Source organism: Dermacentor albipictus, unplaced genomic scaffold (assembly GCF_038994185.2).
Source record: "Dermacentor albipictus isolate Rhodes 1998 colony unplaced genomic scaffold, USDA_Dalb.pri_finalv2 scaffold_12, whole genome shotgun sequence".
In the NCBI taxonomy this organism is placed as follows: Eukaryota; Metazoa; Arthropoda; class Arachnida; order Ixodida; family Ixodidae; genus Dermacentor; species Dermacentor albipictus.
Genome location: NW_027225566.1, coordinates 10,230,951 through 10,257,070, shown reverse-complemented (window position 1 = coordinate 10,257,070; position 26,120 = coordinate 10,230,951). Strand labels below are relative to the sequence as shown.

General features: G+C 44.4%; 1 protein-coding gene across 4 annotated transcripts in view; it reads right to left on the bottom strand.

Moving 5' to 3' along the window:
* The window catches only part of LOC139051572 (uncharacterized), a 61,736-nt gene extending 38,516 nt beyond the window's left edge, over window positions 1–23,220 (bottom strand). The window contains exons 1-5 of one of the 4 annotated variants that reach the window (XM_070528540.1): window positions 23,104–23,220; window positions 22,229–22,271; window positions 21,294–21,399; window positions 19,609–19,677; window positions 3,734–5,735 (exon numbers count right to left, since the gene is read on the bottom strand). In XM_070528540.1, the coding sequence (XP_070384641.1) occupies window positions 5,703–5,735; window positions 19,609–19,677; window positions 21,294–21,399; window positions 22,229–22,271; window positions 23,104–23,146 (294 nt within the window). In that variant the 5' untranslated portion in view covers window positions 23,147–23,220 and the 3' untranslated portion in view covers window positions 3,734–5,702. Of the gene's footprint in view, window positions 1–3,733; window positions 5,736–19,608; window positions 19,678–21,293; window positions 21,400–22,228; window positions 22,272–23,103 lie in introns of those variants that run through there. The other 3 variants (XM_070528541.1, XM_070528538.1, XM_070528539.1) reach the window with 3 other exon arrangements.
* Between the last annotated feature and the right edge of the window lie 2,900 nt (window positions 23,221–26,120).

The window sequence follows — 26,120 nt, the reverse complement described above, 5'->3', positions numbered from 1 at the left end:
AAGGTTGAATCAACACGACTCGTCTGTCAAGTTTAAAAATATGGGGGTTCGACGCACATGTTGGAATCTGTCTGAAGCGACGCTTTAGTAAAGCGGTTCACTAATTGCTTGAGAACTAACGGTGATGCGCAGAATTGTGCTTACTTGCATCCTATGCAAGTAGTAATCTCATGGAATGTTTTTTTTTCTTTATCAACCACAAAGGTCACGACGTAATTGTCTTGTTCACACGCTGTGCCAAAATACCAACTCCTTCAGGCACATGCACAGTGTGAGACATACGCATCATCTCACAGCGCCTTTCAGTAATATCAGCACTCTCAGTAAATCACCTCTCACCGTGATGTCAGGTGCATGCGCAGAAACGCACGACACGCATCGAGCAACATTTGGCGATTGTAGTATTGTAGTAGGCGATGGTACCTCTTATAGTATTCTAGTGGGCGTGACCATTCTGGAAGATCGTTCACGAACGGAAACCCACGCAGTGACACCTACTGAGTGCCCTAATAAAATAAAAGAAAATACAGTGAATCAAAGAATCCGGTAAATATAGTTCACTCCATTAACAGATCGGTGTGTTTTAGAGATGCTTGTGAGCCGACATTATATGTTTAGGTTTTACGTAGGCAGTTAATTTTTACGCGCAACAAAGCTGGACATACATGGTCAGCATACATGGGTTGTATAAGCCACTTCGTGGGTACGTTCGTATAACCTCTTTCAGAAGTATATTCTACAAATATGTCCGCAAATATATTTCCGCAAATATATAAACCACAAGTACATTCGCCCAGAAAGCGAGCGACCCAGAAACACCCACCAGCCAGGCAGCCACGCCATAATCCGGCAAAATATAGCAGGAAAAGCTTCGCTGTAGTAAGTAAAAAAGAAAGCACAATAACGAAACGAAACATAGTCGAGTGAACCCCTTTGTGTGACGTACATTGGGGCACGCCAGCGAGCAGTCTGCAGGTGTCTCCAGAGCTGTGCTAGAGCGGAGAACGAAAACGGTGAACTGCAGACGCTCGGCTGATTCGTAACCGCGCGGGAACATTGGGCACAGCTTTAGCTGCGTCACTTATTCCGAGTTGCCAAACAGTCACAGCTGCAATACCGACAAGTACAAAAGCCAACAATCGCAGTTCGCATTAGACCCACCACCGCGAAATAGAGTTCCTAAGAACGCCGGTGCCGAAGCGCAGTACTTGGCGCAGCCACATGGAGAAGACCACGGGTAACCCTAACCACTGGCACACGTCAATATAGACGCCAGCGGTGCCTTGGCGCTCAAGGCACGTGCCGCAATCGCCGGAGGAAGAAGGCGTGCAGTCAAACGCCCGCGTCGGCGTGGTACCGCACGTACATTCGCGAGCGTTTTTTAAGGTGATCGCACTAGCACCGACATAGTCAAATAAATCGTCCCCTTCTCAGGGAAGCGATGACGAGAAAACAGCTTACTCTCGCCCATGCATAGCTCGAATGCGCCTGCTAGGTGGCGCCGCGATAAATTTCGATCGGCATTACCGCGATCGCCTTTCGGCCACGTACGCTCGCCAGCGCGCGCAAGCTTGCTCGTGTACGCGCCGTGCGCCTGCCGCGCCTCGCGAGGTTAGTATGCACAATGGAAGCGCGCCTGCCGCCCCTGTGTAGACGCCTTCGCAGACATCGCTTCTTATTGAGCAACTGATAGCGTTTCATAGCGCTCAATGTAGATTTGACAACTATCCGACCGAAGCCGGTGCAAGACAAAGATATGCCGCTCTATGCAGCATGGCCAGGCTGTACACTGTAAACAAAAAAACACCCAGATGGGCGTTTTTTGCTTGTCCTCTAGCGCATTCCCTTTTGTAAATCTTTTTCCTCCCATTGAATGGGCGTACGATAAAACTCCCATTGACATGGGCATTAATTGGGCACACAACGGGGGTACCGTAATACGCCCACTTCACCCCCTTCACCCCCATTTGACGGGGAGGTACAATGGGAGTTTTGTGAAGGAATTAAAGGCATTTTAGTTTAGGTGCGGCAAGCACGTAGCGAAATGCTTGGTGGCGCGGGTCATGCGCTTACGCAGCACCAGACGGAACGCCGCAGGCCAAAATGTCGAACGCCGGCTATCAAGGCTCAAGGGAACTCGTCCGTCCGTGAGCTGCCACCCGAGCAGGCGTCGCACCTGCTCGGAGCGAACGCCGGCGTCCGACACGGTGGCCTCCGGTATTCCGTCTGCTGCTGCATAGGCGCGGCGTACCGCCACGAAGCATTTCGCCGCGGGCTCGCCACACGTGGTCCAATCGACGGCACACGGCCACCGCTGAATCGACCAGAGTCACGCGCACACGTGGTCCAAGGTGAATGAACCCGTTACCGCCCGTCTTCATTTTTTCCTTTCGCTGATCACAGAGCCCCTCGTTGCAAAGCTTTTATACAATCGTCCTATCGAAAATGCTAGTTACCGGAAGTGCCTCCGAGGCCAGCAAACGCCTTCGAGATCAGTTGCTACTTGCTGAAAGGAAAAATGCACGAGACACACACTGACAGCAAAGAAAATTTATTCAATACCAAATGTAAGAAATATATGTTCACTTTCGGGCCCAAAAGAAAGCAAATTTCTGCCCCAGAAAATAATTGTCTGGATTTTAAAAAAGAATACTGTAAATTGTAGGCATGCATGGCAGTTACTAGTATTCTACATGTCCTCACACAATGAAATTAGCAAATGAAAGCAATGCTAAGAAATCTTATCTCGTTTCATACTGAACTGTAACTACATAGTCATGTGTTTGAACTGTTACTTTGCACTGACACTCCACACTTTTGCACAGACTATATATTGAGCTTGCTTGACTAACAGTAAAACTCCAATTGGGCCTAGTTGGTACATAATTCTGAACGTAAACTTACAGCGCAAACACCTAAGACGGACCACAATAGGCAGATACGGCACACACTAGCGCTAACTGACAACTTCTTTATTTCTTTGTCATCGATGCATATATAAACCCTAGGCCACACAACCGCACAGACTACATTACAGAGATCTACCAAATTACCGCATAAGCAAACGTAGGAAGTCAAATTCAGATGGGTGCAGGGATAAAGATATGTCACTGATGCAATTATCGCCTTGCCTTTTTATGTGGTAGGCCTCTAAGGCAGGCTGCGCATGCTCATTCTTGCTTTTGCCAAGAATCGACGTCCTATCAAGTCGTGTCTCACAACTGTTGTAAGGGTTTGCATGCGCAACAAGGTGCACTCCTCTACCTACATTCTTGTTTACTTTTTTGCGCATGTTCACTGCGTGGTCCCTTAAATACATAAGCTCATCTATCAACTCAAGGGAGTAGCTTGGAGGCATAGTGTTCCTTTGGCTTTTTCTTTGCCGAAGAAGCTTTTAAAGCTATGCTCACGCACCTGCGGAGAGAGCACAGGAGGAGGCCAAATTCGGCGTAGTGCTTCATACGTGTCGCGCGCTGTCGGCGTGGTTTACACCATTCCACTCTCATGTGGTAAGATATAGCTTGGCTAGATAGGGCATTGCGTCAATGAGCTACTCAGGGAACATGCGCAAAAAGTAAACAACAATGTAGCTAGAGCAGCGCACCTTGGTGCGCATATAAACTCTTGCAACAATTGTGAGGCACAACTTGACGGGACGTCGACTCTAGGCAAAAGCAAGAATGAGCATGCACGGCTTACCGTAGAGGCCTACCACATAAAAAGGCAAGGCGATAATTGCATCAGTGAGATATCCTTGTCCCTGCACCCATCTGAATTTGACTTCCTACGTTTGCTTATGTGATAATTTGGCAGATCTCTGTAATGTAATCTGAGTGCCTGCACGGTTGTGTGGTCTAGGGTTTATATTGCATCGACGACGAAGAAATAAAGAAGTTGTTAGCCTCGATGTGTCGTATGTTCCTTTTGTGGTCCGTCTTAGGTGTTTGTGCTGTAAGTTTAAGTTGCTTGACTAAGCCATTCTAAATTAGCAGTGGCTTGTATAATGAGGCTGATCAGTGGTATTTTGCATGGACTAGCATACAAATATGATAAATGTCAAAGTACTAAATTAAGAAATTGGGACTCAACACACAAACAAGCTACATAATTTAGTGTAGTTATTGGGCTGTATTTCCGAGCAGGCTATTAAAAATAAACCGTATTTTACTAACCAGAACCCACCTCCTGATTATGAGAAGTGCCATAGCGAGTAACCCCGGATTAATTTGGACAACGTGGGGTTCTTTAACATGCACCTAAATCTAAGTACACGGGTGCTTTTGCATTTCACTCCCACTGAAATGCAGTTTTGTTTACGACTAGATTTGCGAAAGTTCCGAACAGGATCCCCCCTATATTTTTATTACAGTAGGCACGATTTAAATGGAGCCTCAAGGGGCCAGGGAAATTGGTTCCATTTACCAGGCATTCTATTTAGTGCGAGACATTGCAGAGAGCCAACCAACCATGAGGATGGTGTCCTGTTTAAGCGGCAGTTTCGCTTAAGCCATTTTCGTTTATGAAGGTTCCACTGCAGTCCTTAATAGTGGATGAGTTGTGTTCTGCATGGACACTTTAGCATGGCTACCATGTTTAGTTGAATACTGTGCAAGCAGCAACATTTCACTGTACCCAGTGCAATATATAAAGCCAGCAATGTAACATGCTGCAAATGCAGCCACGAACAAGTAACTCCCCTATCATACCCAATAACAGCATCTTTAGACGAGATTAGTACTGGTTTCTCATGTTTAAGTGCTTTGTTTTTAGAAATCAAATCCTCCTGATCACATTGGTTTCCAATCGTGTCATTCCCCGAGCTGAGGTCATTTGAGATTGCATTTAATTGCACTTCAGATAGCATATTCGTCTTATTTAAAACGCACATGGCATCACAGTCACCACCTAGATATAGAATTCGAGCTGCAACGCAGTAGCAGACATTCTGAGGTAGATGCCTAACCATTCTTTTGAATTGGGATGCATACTCAAAACACTGCTATGCAATTGCAGACAGGGCTGGTAGTGTAGCAACCAGGACAGATTTAACGGACATACAGGAGCAAAATTGAGTGAGCTTCGAATAATTATTCTCTCTGAGGAACCATGCTGTCCAGTTATAAAATGGGGATCGAAATAAAGTAGTTGGATAGCAAACCTGCATTTAATTAAGTAAATAAAATACTGATCATGCTACCTTCCAGGGTGCACACTACATTCTCTTTCTTTGAATGTGAATTTGTTACCTTGCCATGGTTTGCCAAATGTATGGGTGTATTGTTGGTCGAGGGTGGTTATAGGTCTCAGGCTAGAGGGAATATTTCGACAAGGAGACTTGGCAGGTTGAACAACGAATGTCTCAGGCTGGAGCCGTTTGGTTCCCTTGCAATGATGTTGGCTCCAGCTTGAGACTTCTTTTGTTGGACAACTGTTGACAATTAATGTCGCCATCTTTTCATTTACCCTCGTCTTATTCAACCCATTGCTCCACGCAGGAGCTGCACTTTCCTTAAGAATAAAAATATTAATGAGCTAAAAGGCTTTGTGCATGGCTGCGTCCCCAAGTGCAAAAATTCGTTTTCAATGAATGACAGAGTTGGTACCTTTCTTGAGAATTCAATAGGAAGAACCAAAAATTAAGCTAACAGACTGGTTATGACGACAAGTAAACATGAATTGATGTGGAGTGCCATTTCTTCATTTCACACCAGGCTTGGGGCCAGCCGGACTTCTTCCTAAAATTGAGAAAATTTTTGTAATTAATTACATATTAAGAGTATCCTCTTCATAACCTAAAAATAAAATAAAATGGTTATTTGGTTATTCATATTTAGTTGGGAACAGCGCGAAGAACACTGACGAAGTAAGGGCGTATACAGTAATGACACATAGTGCTGGCTGACTACAGATTTAATATTAGAATAGACAAACAGTTAAGTACTTTGGAATGCTTCCTAAAAGCCATAAAAAACCAAAGCAGGAAGCAGTTGTAGGAAATAATGTATGTGCATGAAAAATGCACCTGATCATCGGTTTGCAGATATGTGTGCCATTTACTTGTCAGTTAAAAAAACATGTGTTACACTGAAACATTTCTCCTACAATTTGGCAATTCTATGGGCATTGATTATTGCTTGGGTCAGTTGGTTGCTGTTGTTACTGCTATTAGTGTATAGTGAAGTGTAATGTAGATGGGGAAGTGCTACTGACAACTACGAAAATTGGCAAATTTTGCTGCACCAGGATAATGCACGCATTGTCCTGCTGCAGCAAAACTTTCCAGTAAACTTTCACAGTTCTCTGTAGTACTTTCCCATCTGTCTCGCCTCACACTGTTTCATCTATAGCGCTTCACCATACTATATTATGCGCCACCAACTGACACAAAATTCTACCCTTCTGAAGTTCCTACTGCTACTTCGCACTCGTCACATTCAGGTTGACAGCCGTACTGAGCCCAATGTAGTATAACTGCATGGACTGGCAGCTCCTGCCATGGATTTACTCTGGTGTAATGGCACCACAGAAGCAAACGAAGGCAAAGACATACAGGACACAAGTGCTTAACCTCAACTCTGGCTTTAATATGAAAACAGACATATACAACACGTAGTGACATGAAGTGACGTTATTAATTCAAAAACAAATTCTTCGTGCAATTTAATTGAGAATGACCGATGCATTTGTCCTTTTCACGCTAATCTGCCAAAGCTTAATTATTTTATGTACATTTGCTCATAATTTCTGGCAACGAGTTTTGAAGAACACCGGAACGAACCACTCTATTTTGCAGTGCATCACAATGTGCGGATGAGAGTTGTTGCACACAAACTTCATTAACCTCAATCTCAAATTATTACAATGCGTGTCTATGCAATGCACGCATGACTGGATAGGAATGGCAGACTGTACATAACCTCCGTTGCACAGAGCAACGTCTGCAAATTGTGCTGCACGCAACAAACAAATTAGTTTGTTTTCCTGGCTTCAGTCTTTTTTTCTCATCAGCGCAAATCTCTCTTCACATGTTTCATACAAAAAAAGTCACAAAAATCCCAAATGCATACGAAACAACTGCAACCACTTCTTTACTTCATCATCTCATTCATTATATTCCCTAGTCATGCCTGATTTAGTTGCACAAATCCTTTTTCTCGGGCCTTTGTTAGGACAGTTTTGTGCTGCAACAAAAGGCAGAAGCCAAAAAAAGAAAGAAGTTGGTTGTGGCTTGAAGCACAATATGCATCTAGTGAGCTAGGCCGCAAGCATTGCGTAGTCTGCTGCCATCACAAGGCCGTGCCTACATCGGACAGATGGGATGCTCTATTATAGCGAAATCAGGGAGATTGAGGCAGTATGAGTCATCTGTGTGAAACAACCTTCCCTCACACAATGGTAAATGCTGCAAAGAATGTGACCATGGTCCTGTGTTCCACAAAACTTGCGTTCTAGCGAGTTACTATGACCTGACAACACGCAAGGTAATTGTGGTTTGCAGCATTTAAAAAGAATGATAAATGTATCAGTGATCCATTACCCAGGTAGCACACAAAGTCTTGAAGACGTCGTATTAAGGGATTCAACGTCTGAAACGGATTTTTGACCAAAATCGACGCATCAAAGACGTTCCAAACAAGATAGCTGAAAAACGAGGGGTGAATACGTTTTGATAACGTTGGAAGCCAGGCAGCTTAATACGTTTTGAAAACAACTCAAGGCGACACCGCCACGCCACGGCGCGTCAGCCTCTTTAGCGGCTTCTACAATATTCAACAACCCATCAACGCGATCCAACCTTGCGCAAGGTGGCGATACCGTCGTCAAATCATGTGACCAAGCTGGCCACGTGATTCATGATGCCGTGCAGCCGGGCGAGCCGGGCATAGTCGCGTCGTCATGGCGTCGTCGCGTCACCGCGCTCGCATTGCGCTGTGGTGTGTTTGCGGCTGTTCTGAATGTGCTGCCGCTGCCCTTTGCTATGCAAGTGTTGCAATGTTTTGCTGTCAAGAAAACGATACTCTGTGATCAGTTCGGGTTGTGCGATATGTTTGTGTGGTTTTAATTTGGAAATCAGTAGTGTTTTTAATTGTTATGTGACCAAGGCGGCCATGTTATTCGTGAAGCCGGGCATAGTTGCGTGATCGCACTCGCATGGCACTATGGTCTGTTTGCGACTGTTCTGAATGTGCTGCCGCTGCCCTTTGTCATGTAAGTGTTGCAGTGCTTTGCTGTCAAGTAAACGACATTCTGTGATTAGTTTGGGTTGTGAGCCGGGCATAATAGCGTTATCGCACTTGCATTGCGCTGTGGTATGATAGCGGCTGTTCTGAATGTGCTGCCGCTGCCCTTTGTCATGTAAGTGTTGCAGGGATTTGCCGTCAAGAAAACGACGTTGTGTGATTAGTTTGGGTTGTGCGATCTGTTTGTGTAGTTTAATTTGGAAATCAGTAGTGTTTTCAATTGGAGGGCGCGGAGTGGAGGGCACTAATCAGCTCTTCAAGTTCATTGCCATGTTACGTGAGGCGCCTTTTCACTGACGCTGCAATTAAGGCGGTAAGGGCAGTATAAGGACGAAAGTTAGAGGGACGAAATCGTGCCTGTGTGTCCCTAGCGTCGGGATCGGCCGCTATGCGTGATCCTAACAAGAAAGCATTTTGCAGAATGCGAAGAAAGGCGGCAAAATTTCTGTCTGTGCGCACTTTGTCGATCTCCGCAACAGAGCCGTCATCGTGGTATTTTAGTCTCCCGTTTAGCAAGAGTGTTGCAGGCAAGGGAACTGGTTCAAACAGGCTTTTTTTATGATTCAGTACTAGTGCGGTATCCCAAAAGGTGAGGTCAAGTGCTCGCCCTATTTTCTTCCCTCGCGCTACAGCGCACTGACAGAATTTTGCGTGCACCATACCGTGCTTTTATCGTTTGCGCTTCAGGTTCTCGATTGTGTTTTCGCCCCCTTTACCCACGTGATGGGTATTTCATGGTATTACCGGGTACCACATGTGCCCATATATTGTGTCCAATATATGAAACGGCCAAATTCGATTTTATTTGACGCCTCAAATGGTAGTAATGTATTGAGTCCCTTGTAGCTTTGTGCTTGTTATCAATTTTACTATTTGGCGAATGGATACAGCATGTACGCTGCATAACTCGCTTGTGAATACTGCATACGTGAGTCGAGTATACCCTTGGTATAAAATAACTTGTATGCTTTAGGTAGTACGATTGTTTGCAGTTTGGGACATGTGTCGGAATGTACGCTGTGCGCCCTTCGCGCTTTACGGCGGCCTGCCGAGTTCGTGCGGGTGCCATGTGTGCGCATGGAGTTCGCGAAGCGCTCTCGCAGTTTTATGCGAAGCATACTAGCCGCACAACCACGCTCTTCCTTGCTGCGCCACGCGCGGCCGCGCAGCTACCATATGACGTCATAACAGCTGCAAAAGCGGAGGCTCAACTCGTGCGCTCGCTTGCGGCCGCGCAGCTACATAGCCGGGTCTCAGCTCGTGCGCTCGCCTGCATGAGTTGTTTCTTCGTCTAGCCGAACCAAATATAGCCAAGCAACAGCAGTTCACCAGGCTAAACAGTGGTTCAACAACCAAAATAAAGGCTAGTATGCTTCGCATCCTGGGCTTAACCTTAGCTAAGCCACAGCCATTTTTTTATATATATATACATGTGTTCTGTTCGCGCGCTTCGCACAACAGGGCATGTCGCAGTTCTTTGTCCTTGTGCAACACATTTTCCTAGCGTACGTCTGTGCATTATTTGATACCGGTTTCACACGGGGCACTTTTAGCCGCTATCCAGTCCGTTACAAATCGAATTTCTCGGTCGTCATTGGCTCCTCTGCGCAAGCTACGAGAGTGAGCCAGTCGCATTGATAATTTCGATCCGGATCGGGCGTGATCGCGATCGAGAGTGGTCGTGAGACACCGGTTTTACACATGGCTCCCACATAGGGAACACTTTAGGTTCAATGCTACTGAGTGAAGAGCAAGTGCATATATAGGCCAGTGGTGGTATGTGGGCAAGTCTTTCTGGTGAAGCCAATACTTGTGCATTCAAAACATTTCCATTACCAGCGTAGTGCATCAATGTGTCTACTTCGACAAAATGAAGCACCAGTGCGGATATCTGAGCTTACCTGTCCAGGGCAGCAAGTGTGTCTACATTGAAACCACTACCAGCATGTGCGGCAGTTCTATTTCCAACAGCGGGACTGCACAATAATCAGTAGGGTGCTCTGAAGCTGTTTATCTATGAAGCTCTGCCTGGACTGTGTGCCAAATATTTTTGGACGTGAAAGTGGGGGTTAATTGGTAAACATCACTGGAACTGTGCCTGGACATTGTGGCAAACGTTTTTGGATGTGAAAGTGTGAGTGAACTGGCAAAGAATTTGCTCTGGGCTACATGTGTTAAACGTTTTTCTCATTCAGAGTGCTTTTTCTTTACTTTAGGAGACTGGAGATGTGCGCAAAGTGTGACATGTCAGTGTGCTAATTAATGAATTTGCTGGTTTGCAAATTATTTGTTGCAACTTTGTTTTTGCCAGAGAGGTATAACTTTGCCTCTTCTAAGGGGCTTTTTAGATAAAACACTTACTAATTATTATGACCATTGCTTCCTTTGTTACACAAATGCAGCTTCCAGTGCATTCCAGTTTATTTCCATGTTTATGTAAGTTTCTAATATGAGGCTTGCATATTCATTTCTCACGTTCTGGAGTGGCAAGATCCAGCATTACTGTCTCATCGTTCGCTGTACTACAGTAGTGTTCACTTGTTACACTTAATCCCCCGTTTAAGTATTCTGTACTAATTTCAGTTTTTGCTTTTTTGTTGTATGGTTATTTTTTCTCGCCATTACCTTCTTTGATGTATTCTAAAGGGTATATTTCCAATTTTGCATTGTTCCCTTTTTTTATTTCTGTCACAGGATTGTTTTATGATGGTATGCGGTGGTATTTCTTTTTGTGCTCTTTTCAAGCTTCTAGCTGATTGGTAACATTGCTTGGAGGCAGTTACCACCCGATTCATACTCTTGCATTTTTCAGTCTACTTCTTCCATTCGCTCCGATGTCACTTCTGCATAACTCTAGTCCATCTAATAGCACGTGCACTTTACTATGATAAATTAGACACTTTAGTACGCTCCAGGTTTTTCTGTTCATTTTTGTATGTGTACTTGGAATTTTGTTTATGTGCTAGTGAATGTTCACTTTCGAGTTCATTACGAATCCTTTCTGCGACTTTTGTCATTGTTGATGTACCTCTACTTCTATTTGCATTTCTCACACAGTTTGTTCGAACCTTGCATAAGAAATACATTTTAATAAAGTGTTTTTGCTTTGTCACAATGTTCTCATTTCATGCACTCTTGGCATGAAGGGCTTGGTCTGGCCACCTGCCAAGACGTGGCCATTTGTTCTTTGCAGGATGTCATTCGCATTGTGTTTGTAAGCATCGTAGCTCACTAAAGGCGGTATTAAGGACTTTTTATTCCTAACAGGCTCATTGTCGTGCGACTTGGTAGAGGATGCGCCGGCCATGCGGGGAACAGTGCTTGGCACTGCGCCATGCCTCTTACAGTCAACACCGACGCTTCTACTCATCTGGGGCACAATTCGAGATCGTTGTTCGAAACGCCCGATCAGTTTCACCTCACGCGATTGGCCTAGGCCGTGCCAACGGGTACGGCTGACGACGTCTGCGCGGCATAGGCCAGTCGCGTGAGGCGAAACTAAACGCGTGTTTTGAACAACGATGTCTGATCGCGCCCGTCACCCGTGAAAATTAGCTTTAGATTATCGTAAACCTTTCTAGACCGCTTCTAGACCAGCTTTTTGATAACGTCCTAAAAACGTTTAGAAATTGGTTACGAATAGTTTTGCCAAAGGGATTACTTGTGTCTTTCCCAATCCTATTTCTAGACCATCTTTTCGAATACGTCTTGCAGACCTGTTCTAGATCGTCTCATGAAAGTAAAAAAGCCGGATATTAGCAGAGATATACGACGTTTTCCCGCCGAAGTTCTCTCATTCGTGTCTTCTTTAACCCGTTTTTATCGTCTTGGATAAACGCTGCGAAAACGTTACGTATCTCTTTTGTGCTACCTGGGTAGTTGCACTGCATAAAGAATTTCTTTTAACAGATATCATCACATAATGTTTCCACCTGGTATTAAATATTGCGTTTCATTATTTTAAAGCTTGAAGTGAGATCCGGTGCTTGTGTCATGCGTAGATATCTTTCTTCGTTTACTTTTTGCGGTGCCAATACACCAGAATTTGTATAACGAAATGGCCACACTGCTTTTGTCACGTTATAGTGGTGCATGCAAAGCCTCGCAAACAGCAGCCTATTTGGTCAAAACGTGCTTTTGTACATACGCTTTTCCAAAAACAAAAGCTGCGAAAAGGTAACAGAATCAACAGCAGTAGGTTAAATCCACTGCGATGCTTTACTTTTCTGCCTTTATTATTCGTTACACCTAAGTAGATAAGCCAGAGTGTGAATGTTACAGAAATGCACCAAATAAGTTGTTGAAATTGTGCAAAAATGTTAACGCAACTAAGCATAGATTTATGTGCAATAACAGACACCACTCAGTTTCTTTCCTTCTGACACAAACGTAGTATATCTTATTTTTTGGCATGAAGAAAAGCATATGTAGACCAGGCAATATTTGAATGAGAGCCTGCAGTTTCTCTGGTCCAAGGAAAAAACTATGTGAGGCATCACCACTAAGTAAAAGGAAATTAATACACCTGTTTAGTGTAATCTCTTCCTTGTGAGGTATGATGATAGCCTGATATGAATTTCCGTATCTCTACATGTTTGGAACAGTATATGCTGTGAAATAACTTTAATTGAAGAGATTTCCTAGTCTTTTCAATCCTGCCATTGCAGCTTACCCTTACTCTCAGTAATACAAAGCCATTTAGTACGACTTCAAATTTTGAATTTGAGAGTCAGCGAATAAAGATATGGTTTTACAGTGTGTCACCCATACCTTCACATAGGTAGTATGAAGCAACCCCAGCCTTGCTTTTTCATCCACTCTGTCCTCTTTGATACTGTCACACGCAGTGGGACGACACTATCGTGAAAAGTGCTGGCAGTGGAGGCGAATGCTTTGTCTGTCTCTCACTTCAATGCATCTCTGAAACTACAGATTATGCAACCCCCAGTACTAAACACGTGGAAGACTGTGCACATAATACCACGCCATATCAGCACATCTAGTCTCTCCACACGCAGCAGATTACCTCTAGAACAGGGTTCGCAGGCTGCAGATGTGCTCAGCTGTGCTAGAAATGAAGACACGCATGGACTAGGCCCCTCTGAGGGCCCCCTTAAAAGCTCAGTTTGTCATATTTTGTTTCTGCAATAGGCTAGTGCAAAGAGTGAATTTGCTTCATTCCTGAATAAAGGGAAAATCAGACATCCACCCGTTCGTAGCAATTGCTACAAAGGAAACCCATACGGATTCCTCGAAAGAAAGGCCTCATAGTTGAAGAAAAATTCGTCCTGGTCCGGGACTCGGACCCGGGACCACCGCCTTTCCGGGGCAGCCGCTCTATCATCTGAGCTAACCAGGCGGCTAGCAGATGGCAGGGCGAAGTCGAATTTGTCGACAACACGAAGCAAAGGCAAGAGTTTGACGTAGTAGTTCTGCGGAAACCCGCAAGGTGGAGAGAAGTAATGAATGAAGGGAAAATCCTGGTTAGCTCAGATTGTAGACCGGCTGCCCTGGAAAGGCGGTGGTCCCGGGTTCGAGTCCCGGACCAGGACGAATTTTTCTTCAACTATGAGGCCTTTCTTTCGAGGAATCCGTATGGGTTTCCTTTGTAGCAATTGCTACGAACGGGTGGATGTCTGATTTTCCCTTCATTCATTGCTTCTCTCCACCTTGCGGGTTTCCGCAGAACTACTACGTCAAACTCTTGCCTTTGCTTCGTGTTGTCGACAAATTCGACTTCGCCCTGCCATCTGCTAGCCGCCTGGTTAGCTCAGATGATAGAGCGGCTGCCCCGGAAAGGCGGTGGTCCCGGGTTCGAGTCCCCGACCAGGACGAATTTTTCTTCAACTATGAGGCCTTTCTTTCGAGGAATTCGTATGGGTTTCCTTTGTAGCGATGGCTACGAACGGGTGGATGTCTGACTTTCCCTTTATTCATTGCTTCATTCCTATTGAGAAATGTTATGCACATGGTAGAAAAATTATCAAAGAAGAACATTTTATTACTTCTCACCCCTCTCAGTTGGAATATCATACAAATGCATAAGCAGCCATTTTTGCCTTGTTTCGTCTATCTAAGATGTTTTTTTCATGCTGAAAGAAAGGCCTGTGTTTAAAGAATAAGCTTGGTTGCAACATGTAAAGTAATTGTGTAATGTGACAAAGGTTGCTGAAATCAAAATATATTTGTGATTTACTTGCGACTGGAACACTCAAAAGGAAAACAACCTTTTAACCAGACTAAGAAAAAGCCACAGCACACGCACGCATACTAAGCCAGGGACTAGTATATCAAACTGATATGAGAAGACTTTCAAAAAAGAATCTTTCCCGGTTTGGTAAAATTTTTAAAACAATGGTTAACACCTGGCCCCACACCTTAAATCTAGAAGAAATAAAGTTCTTAAGTTACTCTGTGTTCTTTCTTGAACCCAACAAATCTGCCTAGAAAAATGGGTCGTCTACATCTGTGGCAAGGTGTGAACAAAAAACTCGCTTTAGCTGGCTGCAGTGCTCCCTGCGATGAATATTCAGGCAGAAAATTGTTACTCCAATATGACTGTGCCCCCAAGAAAACCAAATGTGGTAGACTACATCAATGCACATGGGAAAATCTTTAGTCCATGCTTGCTGGCACCCTGTCTGTATTGGCCTCTAGAATAATTGTGGCCCCCACGTGCTGTAATCTTTCCGTGGCATAGAAAACAACATTATGTGATACCAGCTGTGAAGTGTTAATCAGTTTAATCAGCCGTTTAATCATGGCAGCAGTTTATTCACAGTTACTTCCAAGTGTTTACATGTATTAAGCATTGCTTGTGGGCATCTTGGCTCCAAAACAACCTAGACCTTACATCCCAGTCTGGTGTGTAGTGTAACAAAGACTTTTATTGGAGCAACTTGACGCTTTTATATTAGTTATTCAGTTGGCATGATCTTTCACAAAAGAGCTATAGACCAGAACACGCTAGTCTCGCACCCAGACTAACCGAACGCATACTCTCGCACCAGGGTTGCCCGGTCGACCGGCGCAATTTTGTACTGGGCTGCCAAAGTGTGTTCGCCGGCGACCAGTAGACATGGCATGCGCCAGCTCTAGGGCTCCAAAGTGCGGAAATGTGCCCGTTCACACGGATTCAAAGTAGAAGTCATCTGGGCATCATTGCGTCGTGTTTGGATGCCAAAACAACCAGCGGAAAAGGAGCAGGTTGCTTAGCGCTGTTTGCGAAGAGCACAACACACGTAGGGAATCGTGCCGGTGCGGTGTTTTCAGCCTGCGCCGATTTCTATCCGCAACGAAGAATGCCAAGCTGCGCCACCGGTGGATAGCTGCAGTGAGTAGGAAGAACTACCAACCCAGTGAAAATGCACGAGTGAGTATTCGATCTGTGTATATTTTGGTGCCACGTTCAACTTTGCGCCCTACAAACGTAATACGCAGGTTTGCTCCGAGCACTTTCTGGGCAACAAGCCTACAGAGCAGAATCCCGCGCCGGTGCTTCGCCTTGGCTATAACAAAAAGGCAAGCCTTTTCGTGTTTTCATTGAGGTAGAGCTCCCGACGGTTAAGCGGAACAGTTGAGTTTGCGGTTAGCGATACTTGCAGCTGGTGCACGGAATGACCATTAAGCGTGAACGACAAGTTGTAGGCCTTGCTGGTGAGCGTTATTGCTAATTAAACTAAACCGAAGTCTGCTCGTCACGTAGCATGCGTCCACAAAAACGTAAACGACGACTACTCGTCGCCGAAGGTGTTCTTGCAGCGCACCTACCTTTACGAGCTGGTGTTGCAGGTGTCATTCGTAACGAATTCATTTGAGCCTCCTGCAGCTCTAAACTGCGTGCGGGCTGTTATGCGGGGCAAAGCGCAAAATATTTCCGTTCATATGGCGAGGAAAATAAGGTTCTTAATTATTCTTGTATTTTGTAACAAAATTTTGATCGTTCTCACTAGTTTTTTTTACTGTTTTTTTTTCTAAGGGAGCGCCAACAATCCGATGGCCTCGCACAATCGAAACAGGTCTGGTACCAGGTAGCTGCAGTTGGTGGGGCTAATTTCTTGGAATGCAGGTGCGGTTGTTGTCTTGTACCAAAGGGGTCCTGATGATGCAGCTTTAAGTAGGGATGGTAATTTTACGTGCCCTGTCATGGTTTGTGCAACTGTACAACACCTGCATCTGTCATGCTCGCCCTGTTATACGGGCTTTGACTGCACATGTAGTTGAACATTATAACTACTGTAGTACCTCATTTTCCAATGAGTGCAGGTTTAGCATCATATGCTGCTTGTTCGAGTGCTGTAGGCTTTTGTTCTGAATGTTGTACTCTTAAGTGGTTGCACGATACAATTGGCCTGGTGTATTTTATATTTCAGTTTGAGAGGACTTTATATCTTCGCAAAAGTGATGGCATGGGAAAGAACTACAGCCCTTCTTACTATAACATCTATTTTGTTTTCAGTGTGCAGGTGGTGAAGGGCAGGCGTCTGCTAACCAGGCAGTCAAACGACCTCGCCTGTTGGTTGCCAAGCGCGGCCAACCCAGTAGAGACCATTACAAACAAGGCCAAACTGAAAGTGCAGATGACAGTGTTCTGCGTGCTTTAATAATATATGGCACCAACACAGTGCTGTAAATTCCTTCACAGGTTACGTGCCAAAAAGCTCACAGGTGTTCCAGCATATAGCGCGTGGTTTGTACAAACGTAATAGTGTACCTACCCGATGTATTCGCTTCTGCAGTCTGCACAGCACTCAGTGTGTCCATTGTGAACTTGCACGAGGTCTTGAAGTTTGATTGAATCCAGACAGCGAAAATGACAGGTAAGAAAAAACGTGAAACACGCCTTCCGCCCAGCTAAAAAGCCCAAGTTTCGCTTTCGCGCCGGGTCGCATCTCCCGGCGTGGCAGCCCAGGCCTGCTACTTCGCGTCACTTGGGATAGATGGCGCGACCGGCGCTCATCAATATGGCGGCGCTCTTTGAATTCACGGTGTTCTGGTGTATAGGCAATTTTGCTGCCATAACCCTACTGTTTTTATGGCATTTGTCATGGGGAGTGCGGCTTGCCCCTTTTGTCAGAGTTCTTGCTGAACAACGATTTATTACCAGTCTGTTATATGTGGAACTTGAACAGCTTATATTTTTCTCCTCAGTCCACACATCTGCTGCACTTCTGCCAGCTTCTCTACGCAGGGTTTCCTAGGTATACTTTGTGGCGCAAAATACATTTCTTGAAAAGGGACAGAAAAAAGGAAGACAGTGAAGTGCCAAACTACCAACTGTTTAATGACAGCCTGAACAAACGTATAGAAGAAAATACAACTTCCGCTCATGCGCAGGGAGCCGAGGTGCGACAGAACAACATGGTCATGATAACATCCTTTGGATGAAGCACATTTCTGCGGAATATAGTACGATAGATGTATCGCTGACACAATCAGACCCTTTCTTTTTAATATAAAATGCTTCCAACAACTCCCCTGCAGTTCCGCAGAAATGTGCTTCATCTAAAGTATGTTATCATGACCATGTTGTTCTGTCACACCTTGGCTCCCTGCGCATGAGCGGAAGTTGTATTTTCTTCTATACGTTTGTTCAGGCTGTCATTAAACAGTTGGTAGTTTGGCACTTCACTGTCTTCCTTTCTTCTGTCCCTTTCAAGAAATGTATTTTGCGCCACAAAGTATACCTAGGAAATCTAAGCACCAACTTGCCCAAGAAGTCCTTTTGGAACATCTACACAGGGTGTTTTGACTAATGTCATACCAAGTGAGCACACTACAAACCTTGCGTGCATCGTTTTCATGACTCCTTCAATGACCATATTTCGTTTTCAGTGGCTTTATCAACTAAGTATCTAGCGGCAGCTTGAACATAGGCACTCATGAGAACTCGCACCAGGCTTGGTCGAATACGTCCAGCACTGCATCACTGAGTAGTGAACCATGCTGTAAGAGTTGGCAGCTAAATTGCCACCTTGAGATTGAAACTTCTCAACCTTACAATCAAGGCTTCAATTGCCCAGCCAGCGAGCTGCAGCAAAGGTGTGAACTATAGTCATCTAATGTCACATTCTATGTAATAGCGATAGCAGCTGATCTCTCTAGTGGTGGCCCTGAAGGCCAACAGGCATCCCTTTCTGTGCACGTGCTTGTGTAGGACTAGGCAGATGGTGCCAGTTTGTTCTTCAGCATTAACACTATGTTCACGCTGTATCGGGAACACATTTTCTTACTCAGTGCAATAGCCCTTGAACCTACATAACTGCCACCAAGAGTCCTTTGTCCACCAACCTTTCCTTTGCCATGTCATTTGCTTCTGCCTTGATGTCATGGAGCAACTTCAGCTAGCTGAAGCATTGATGTTGTTTGAGTACCCACACAGCCTTGCAGTTTTCCAACCTGAACGTTGCTTCATTAAAAGCTGACATGATTTGATCTCAGCAGACAGATCAGAGTTAAAAAATAACACTCATAAACTTCTTTCAAAGTCATTCTAACCTCGTCAATAATCCCGGGCCTTTTGATGTGTTATTCAGCATTGTCCAAAGCAAGTTGGCTCTTAAAAATCAAAATAACAACTTTGTGAGGGCAGCTACTGGGCTACCTGTCTCTTCAGCGAGCCTGAAATGTCTCCTAGCCATCAAAGCAAGAGCGCAAAAAATGACAATGAAAAGTGTGGCAGACAAAATGTTCGTGTAAATCCATATGTTTATGGACTGTTACACTAACTGAAAAAGATAGTGGCTTCCCAGTACAGTCTTGATGTACGTAGTTGTTTCGGTCACGAACAAACAGCCAGTTGCCCAGTCCTGCACAAGCACAGTGTAAAGATGCTTATGGATTAAAATTTGTTGTGTGTGCATGTGGTGCAGTGTACCACATTTCATTTTCCTGAGGCTGCAGTACACTGGGAAGACTGGTTGCTACTTCAATAGGAAGCCCTTACGGTATTGCAGCCCTTTGTTCAGATCTTGCTGCAGATTGTATCAAATGCGAATGCAAACTGTTTTGCAAGACACGTCAGTTCAGTTCAAGCAATTAGACCGAGTAACCCAAGAAATACTTCAAGCCTCCAAAACGTTTTAATACAGTCCCTAGTTTAGTACAGGTTTTCGCCTGATGTTTTGGCTTCTACGGTATAATGCTGTGTATAATGCTTGCTAGGTACTAGTGGTTTGATGTGCACACTCTCTTGTGTTGCTATAATTACAACTTCCTCACTTCCTCACTATAATTACAACACTTCCTCGCAAACGTTTGGACACAGTGCCTGTGAGCTCATCTTTTAACATGTTTTTCATTCGATCTGTGCATTTACATCGAACGTAAACTACAAAATATCAGTACTGCGAATCACAAAAGAACACACCTGCATAACGATTCTGCCGAGATCGTTGGAGTGGTCAGTCACAGGATGCAACACCGGTAGAAAGGCATCCTGAGGTAAAGCAAAATAACAATCGTTGTAAGATGCGGATCAAAAATTTTATTTTGTGAGACTTTTGGCATGTATACTAATTACTACATTTGTATGTAAAATAGTTTTGCATAATAGCTGAGCAAGGTTAACGTCTCGCCCTGTGACTGTCAGCCAGTGCTACTCATGGCAATGGTGACAAATATGGCACATCCTTTCAAATGGAACTTTTGTGCATTACATGAATTGAACTTAGGTTCACATAATACATGACAGCTGTGGTTAGAAGGATGTGTTGCATGCCGCACCAACGCCACAAGTGGCACTGCCTAACACTTCCAGGGCCAGACTTAGTACATAAACAATACAAATGTGCAACAAAGTGAACAGGTGGCAGCTGCTGCTATAACTCAAAGATTGCATGCACTATGCTGATGTGAATGCAGCTCCCATCAGGGTAGAGTTGCCCTTTGGTGCACTTCATTTCTCTTCCTCTTTTGTCTTCATTGCATGCTGGTGCCATATGGTAATAATGAACAAAAATTAAGCACCTCAGTTCCCATTCTTGTTTTGCTACATGCTATAAAGTCATCCAAATGCGCTTAAGACTCTTAAGGATGTACTTTAGCCATTTTGCCTTGACAATATTTTTCGCTTGACTTCACTACACCTTAATGTAGTGCAAATTATAGAGAATGCTTACAAAAAAACCTACTCCACAAAATAACACCTTCAGTTAAATTTACACAGCAAGTTTTTAACCATTCCTCTCTATGTTGCTATGAATGTGAAGGTGCCAGCAAATGATGTATTTGAACTGTGTTTTTATTGGTGCAATACTAGAGAGCACATTTTTGCAATAATAATGTGACAGAGAAGAATGACAGAAACTAACTTAATGAATAATTTTCTAAACTTGCACGAGGGTTTCGTCATTATGCTGATGCACACACCTGCATATCTCTACTGTGAAGTGTTGTTTCGGTTTCCTATTTTATTTTCACATAGTAATTTACATCATACACTTGTCCTGAAATACATCACGTTAGGCTCCTTCAGTATTTTTTTTTCTTACTGGAACACACATGCCTATACAGGGCACACACTCAAACACATGCAAAGCTGCCACGGGACTGGCCATTTGAGGTCGACATGTTTGTACAGCGCAAAAGACGAGGACTGAAGGAAGAACACAACACAGGGGCTGTCACACACACACTCATGGCACTCTGCGGGATTCTCAGGCTTCTTTCATGCTCCTACAAACACGTTATGTAGCACATATTGAGCCACAGAAAGCTGTACTGGAAAATGTTCACGTTGCACTACAATTTTACAATTGAGACTTTTTATCTAATTATAATATCTGAGTTGATTATTTTAGTAAGAATAATTAGGTAATTAGGCAAAATGCAGAAAATCTAAGTACTTCCAAGAGACAGGAAAGAATATTACCTAGGTTCTGTGCAGCTAGGTGGCACATGCATATTTTGTTAAGTTTGCTAAAGTTACGTGGGATAACCTGCATACGTCCCATGGAACAGGTGTCACACCAATCACTCTAAGTGATGCCGCTAAACTAGCCATTGCACATAAACATATAGGGTAATAAAAGTAAACTCTAGGTAAGAGCATACCAAGACCTCTATTGCTGAAAAGGGAAACTGATGGGAGGCGACTGATCTCCGGTTATGAAGCTGGTTCAGCCTCACAGCTGGCAACGAAACGGCCGCAACCACAGTCCTGAAATAAAAGAGAAAAAGTTGGCACTACAATGATCACATAACACGAAAAAGCTGGTCGCCAGTTTATCTTGGAGAGCATCTGCTGCTACATTAGGTTTTGTATATATGTCAGCTTATTGTTAAACTAAGCTTGCCAAAATTTTATACCTTAATGGCTTTGCTCTTTACAAACTAAAACCTTTGCATAACTCATACACTTATGCACTACTTAAGCTATGAGACGTTTACTGATCCCTTACAATGAATGGCTTCTAAGACAAATTATTTCACACAAAAGGATGCATAACTTATGAGTGTTACTGACATTGAATACCAAGGTATTACCTTTTTATAATAGACGATGGCAGACTTCAAGCACATTTTTCTCACAGATACAGGTTGATCGGTCTGCCTTTCTTTTTTCACCAGCAGTAGAAATTTTGTTATTAATATTTGTGCAATATAGGATGATGCTAGGATGTGTGATATGATCCTGAGTTGAAAAGCGCCACTTTTATGTGTGAATTTGGCACCTAGAATTCAAAACTCAATATCTGTACCCAATACGCAACGGCAAAGCAGCAAAGTAATTAAACATTAAACAAGTCCAGGTATCCAGTGCACAGCGCCAGCTGTTGAATAACAACATTGCACAAGCATCGACTGTATAGATGTAGCGTAGTATGTGCACGGCAGGCGTAGTGGCGGCCTCCAGCAAAGAACACAGCCATGGAGCGACGCGCCCGTATGAGCCCTCGCCGGCAATTCTATCGCGTAAATTGATATATCCCGTCACGGCACAGGCATCGTTTTCTGGCCGCCGAGGTGCCGGCGCCACTGGTACTCACCTGCTCCGGCCGCCGAGGTTCAAGTGACGGCGTATCCAGTAATCTGAATCAAAGAAGGACACTGTTACCGCCAAGCAGTACGCTAACTATTAACTATAAAGCGTTTCTTATACTCTGACCGGCAGCTCATGCGGCGTTGACCCGTAGTGCCATTGGAAGCTCTCCACACGCTTTTAATACCACAAACGCGCCGCCGACATTTCACGCCCGTCGATCAAAGTCGACGGGCGCAGGCTCTACATGCTACACGCCGCAGTCGCACACTGCCTGTACAATCAGCGATGTGGGCGCGAAGAGACACAGACGATAGCACGGAGCGTACTGGCAAATCTGCACAATGCGCACTTAGTGAGCGACCTACTGCACACAACCGCACGAGCTAGGGGACTGGCGCCGCGTACGCGCCAGCTAGCAGATACCGCGCACAAAGAAGCGCCGCCGGTTCTCGCTCAAATGATCGCTGTACAAACACTCACACACGCGCACCGCAGTAAACCCTTAACGAGCCGCCACATTTTCAGGCCGCGGTTAGGCGGCGAAGCTTACCTCACCTCGCACTGCACATCACTATTATGGTAGTGGCTTGCGCTTCGGGGAACATGTCGAATGCTCACATCCACCCTATTAAATACGCGGCACAGTCCCTTATCATGTAAAATTCTAATGTTTAAGCACACTCGCTTGACCCTAAACACTCAAGTCACCTCGATTACGACAAAGCTCGAAGAAACACAGTGATCGTGCAAAATGGTTTTAGACGGCCAACTGTCGCGCCATGTTGTACTGAGACCTTCAATAAGTCATATCAGCGCGTCTCCTCACTTAGAACATATGCACACTCATAGAACGTCTAATAATCGTTCAAAGTCACTTACCGTGGAGTCTTGAGGGTTCAACGCAGTGTGAAACATCAACCATGGTAGAAGAATGTGCAGTCGCTGACAAATGGCTGAGCTTTCAACGCGCGCGCGCGAGCGCTCCGAAGGCTTGTGTTCCTCCGCGCGTAGTTCCGACTTTCAGCGTCCTCTGCAGCACCAAGGCGCGGCCACTCCGAACAGAAAAACAGCGCCGACACACATTGCGCGGGATATTTCGAATCTGACTGCAGAAATAATCCTACTGAAATTGTCGCTGCGGGTTCCTGCCTTGTTGGTCACGGCTGAGTTATTCTTTTCTCTATTTGGCTCGTCTCAGATATGGGTGTATTTCAACACTCCCACTTTCCCGTACGCCGCCGTTATTCCTTAAAAAACCCCATTTTACAACCGCAATGGCCCTTCAAATGGGGCCGGGGGTATAATAATGGTTCTAGCTTATTTTACTTCTTCTCGTGGGAATACTCATTTTAGGCTAGAGGGGAAAAATGGCATATCAACTGTTAAAACGCCCATATGGGCTCATTTGTGTTTACAGTGTAGTGCGGCCAGGGCGCGCACATAGCAATCGTCCGCGTAGCTTCGTGTGATGCTTAGCCTGGATAATGCGGTCGCAGATGTTGTACCTCGACACATTCTTTTCACCGCGCTCCCGTAGGCGCCACCATGTTTGGTGATGCGACCATCGCTTGCCTCAGCCGGCCTCCGTTGGCTCTGTTTGTAACGGCAGCGCACGATGCCTTTGCAGCGGAGCAGGATGGAACAGCGACTGCGTGAACGCAACGAAACTTTCGGCCGTGCTTCAGAAGATATGTAAATGTCGCATATCCATCCTTTACAATTTATTACTCCATGCTTGTCCCAATGGCGGGAGCATTGCCGCAAAGTGCGGGGGTAGACTTCTTTTTTCCAAGCACATCTATAGTCACCCGCAAAAGTATGCGGGATCTCCAACGTGTGGCGGAGCGATGCAGAACTGCATGGCTGCGCTGTCTACCGTCACACAACGCGGTGTCAAGGCTGCGCAAAGCGCGCCTGGCGCGGAAGTGCCGGGAGCCTTGTCATCATGCTGTGTGATGGTAGGCGGCGCAGCAATGCAATGTTGCGTCGCTCGGCCACACGTTGGAGATCCCGCACACTTTAGCGGTTGACTGCGCCCTCGGGTACTGAACTAAACCACGAATTATGTCATTCACTCATCATTGTTTCTTTGTTTATGGCGAATATTGTGATGTGATGTAAATTTTATTTCATACCCTGGCGTAGTTTCTATGTTCCTAAATTTAAAAACGAAGTCATCATGTGGTCCCGACAAGCCTCCTAACGTGTTTCTGGAGAGATATGCTGAATATGTTGCAAAGTTTCAAGTTATCCTATTTCGTATTTTATTACTTCATGGACAATTACTGAGCGACTGGAAGATGGCCAGGGTTGTGCCAATACACAAGAAAGCTGACCGCGCTTTACTACAAAATTATTGTCCAATATCACTTACATCATCATGTTGTACACTAATAGAACATATTATTGCCAACCACATTAATGAATTTTTAGATGCGCACGCAGTCCTCTCTAATTTCCAGCACGGGTTTAGAAAAGGATACTCAACAATTACACAACTAGTGACAGTAATACATTCGCTCGCTTCATGTCTCGATAAGAATGGTCAGATTGATGCAATATTTCTTGACTTCAGCAAAGCTTTCGATAGAGTTTCCCGTGACAAACTAATATTAAAACTCAGACGCATTGGCCTCCCGGAAATTTCAATCATGTTGATAACAAACTATTTAACCAACTGCTACCAATTTGTAGCAGTTAATGGGCAATAATCAGGTTGCCTTCCGGTCGGCTCTGGCATGCCCCAAGGAAGTGTGCTGAGGCCATTATTGTTTCTATTATAGATTAATGACATTACTACTGAACTTGATCCGAATGTCGAAATCAGGTCGTTTGCGGATGATTGTGTGCTTTTTCAAGAAATAACTTCAATTAACTACCAAATCCATCTTAACTCCTCTTTTGCTAAGATTTTTGAATTGTGTGAAACGTGGGACATGAAACTTAACACTGATAAGACCGTCTTTCTTCGCTTCTCTCGCAAACAAGCTCCGCTTTCTTTTAACCACAGGCTAGGTTCGTCACCTTTGCTGGAAGAGATTAAATATAACTATTTGGGTGTCACACTTACTAATACTTAATCATGGAATTTACATATAGATAACATCTCTTCTTCCGCATTCCGTAAACTGTACTTTTTAAGACATAAGCTTAGAAATTCTCCCCCTAGCGTAAAATTACTTGCTTACAATTCACTAATTAGACCTAAACTTGAATATGCATGCGTTGTCTGGGACCCGTTTAATAAACACAATATCACCCGCCTAGAAAAAGTACAGAGAAAAGCTGTAAGGTTTATTTACTCTAAAATTTCCCCGTATGACTCACCCTCTGAAATAATTTAGATTAACGGTATACAATGTCTTGAACAACGAAGAAAAAATTTACGTTTCCAATTTCTTTTTTGCTTTGGAATCAAGATCTATTAACCCTTCTCCATATCTGTTTCTTTCGACGTCGAGGCATACACGCCACCATCATCCTAATTCCCTGACGCCGTATTTTGCGCGAACAGATTTATTCAAGTTTTCATTTTTTCCTCGCACTGTAACCGACTGGAGGGATTCTGTATTGCCTTTCGCCACTCTTTGACGTTTTTAACTTTGTTATTATTGTTTTGTTGCCATTTAACCCACCCGGCCTGCTTGGACCTGTGGAAGGTTTGCAGTATTGAATAAAGAAAGAAGAAAAGGGAGAAATAGTTTAGAAGCCACAGGTTTTCATCTTTCGTGGTTTGTTCATTAACGTATTTTCGTGAAAGTTTATTACAATAAACATATTCTATATGATAACACGTGACTGTGTCAATTGCGCTAAACTTCTTTATACAGCGCTTCAAGCCTATAATACTTTCAAGTTTCACAACAGCTTACGTATGCATATGCAATATGTTTCCT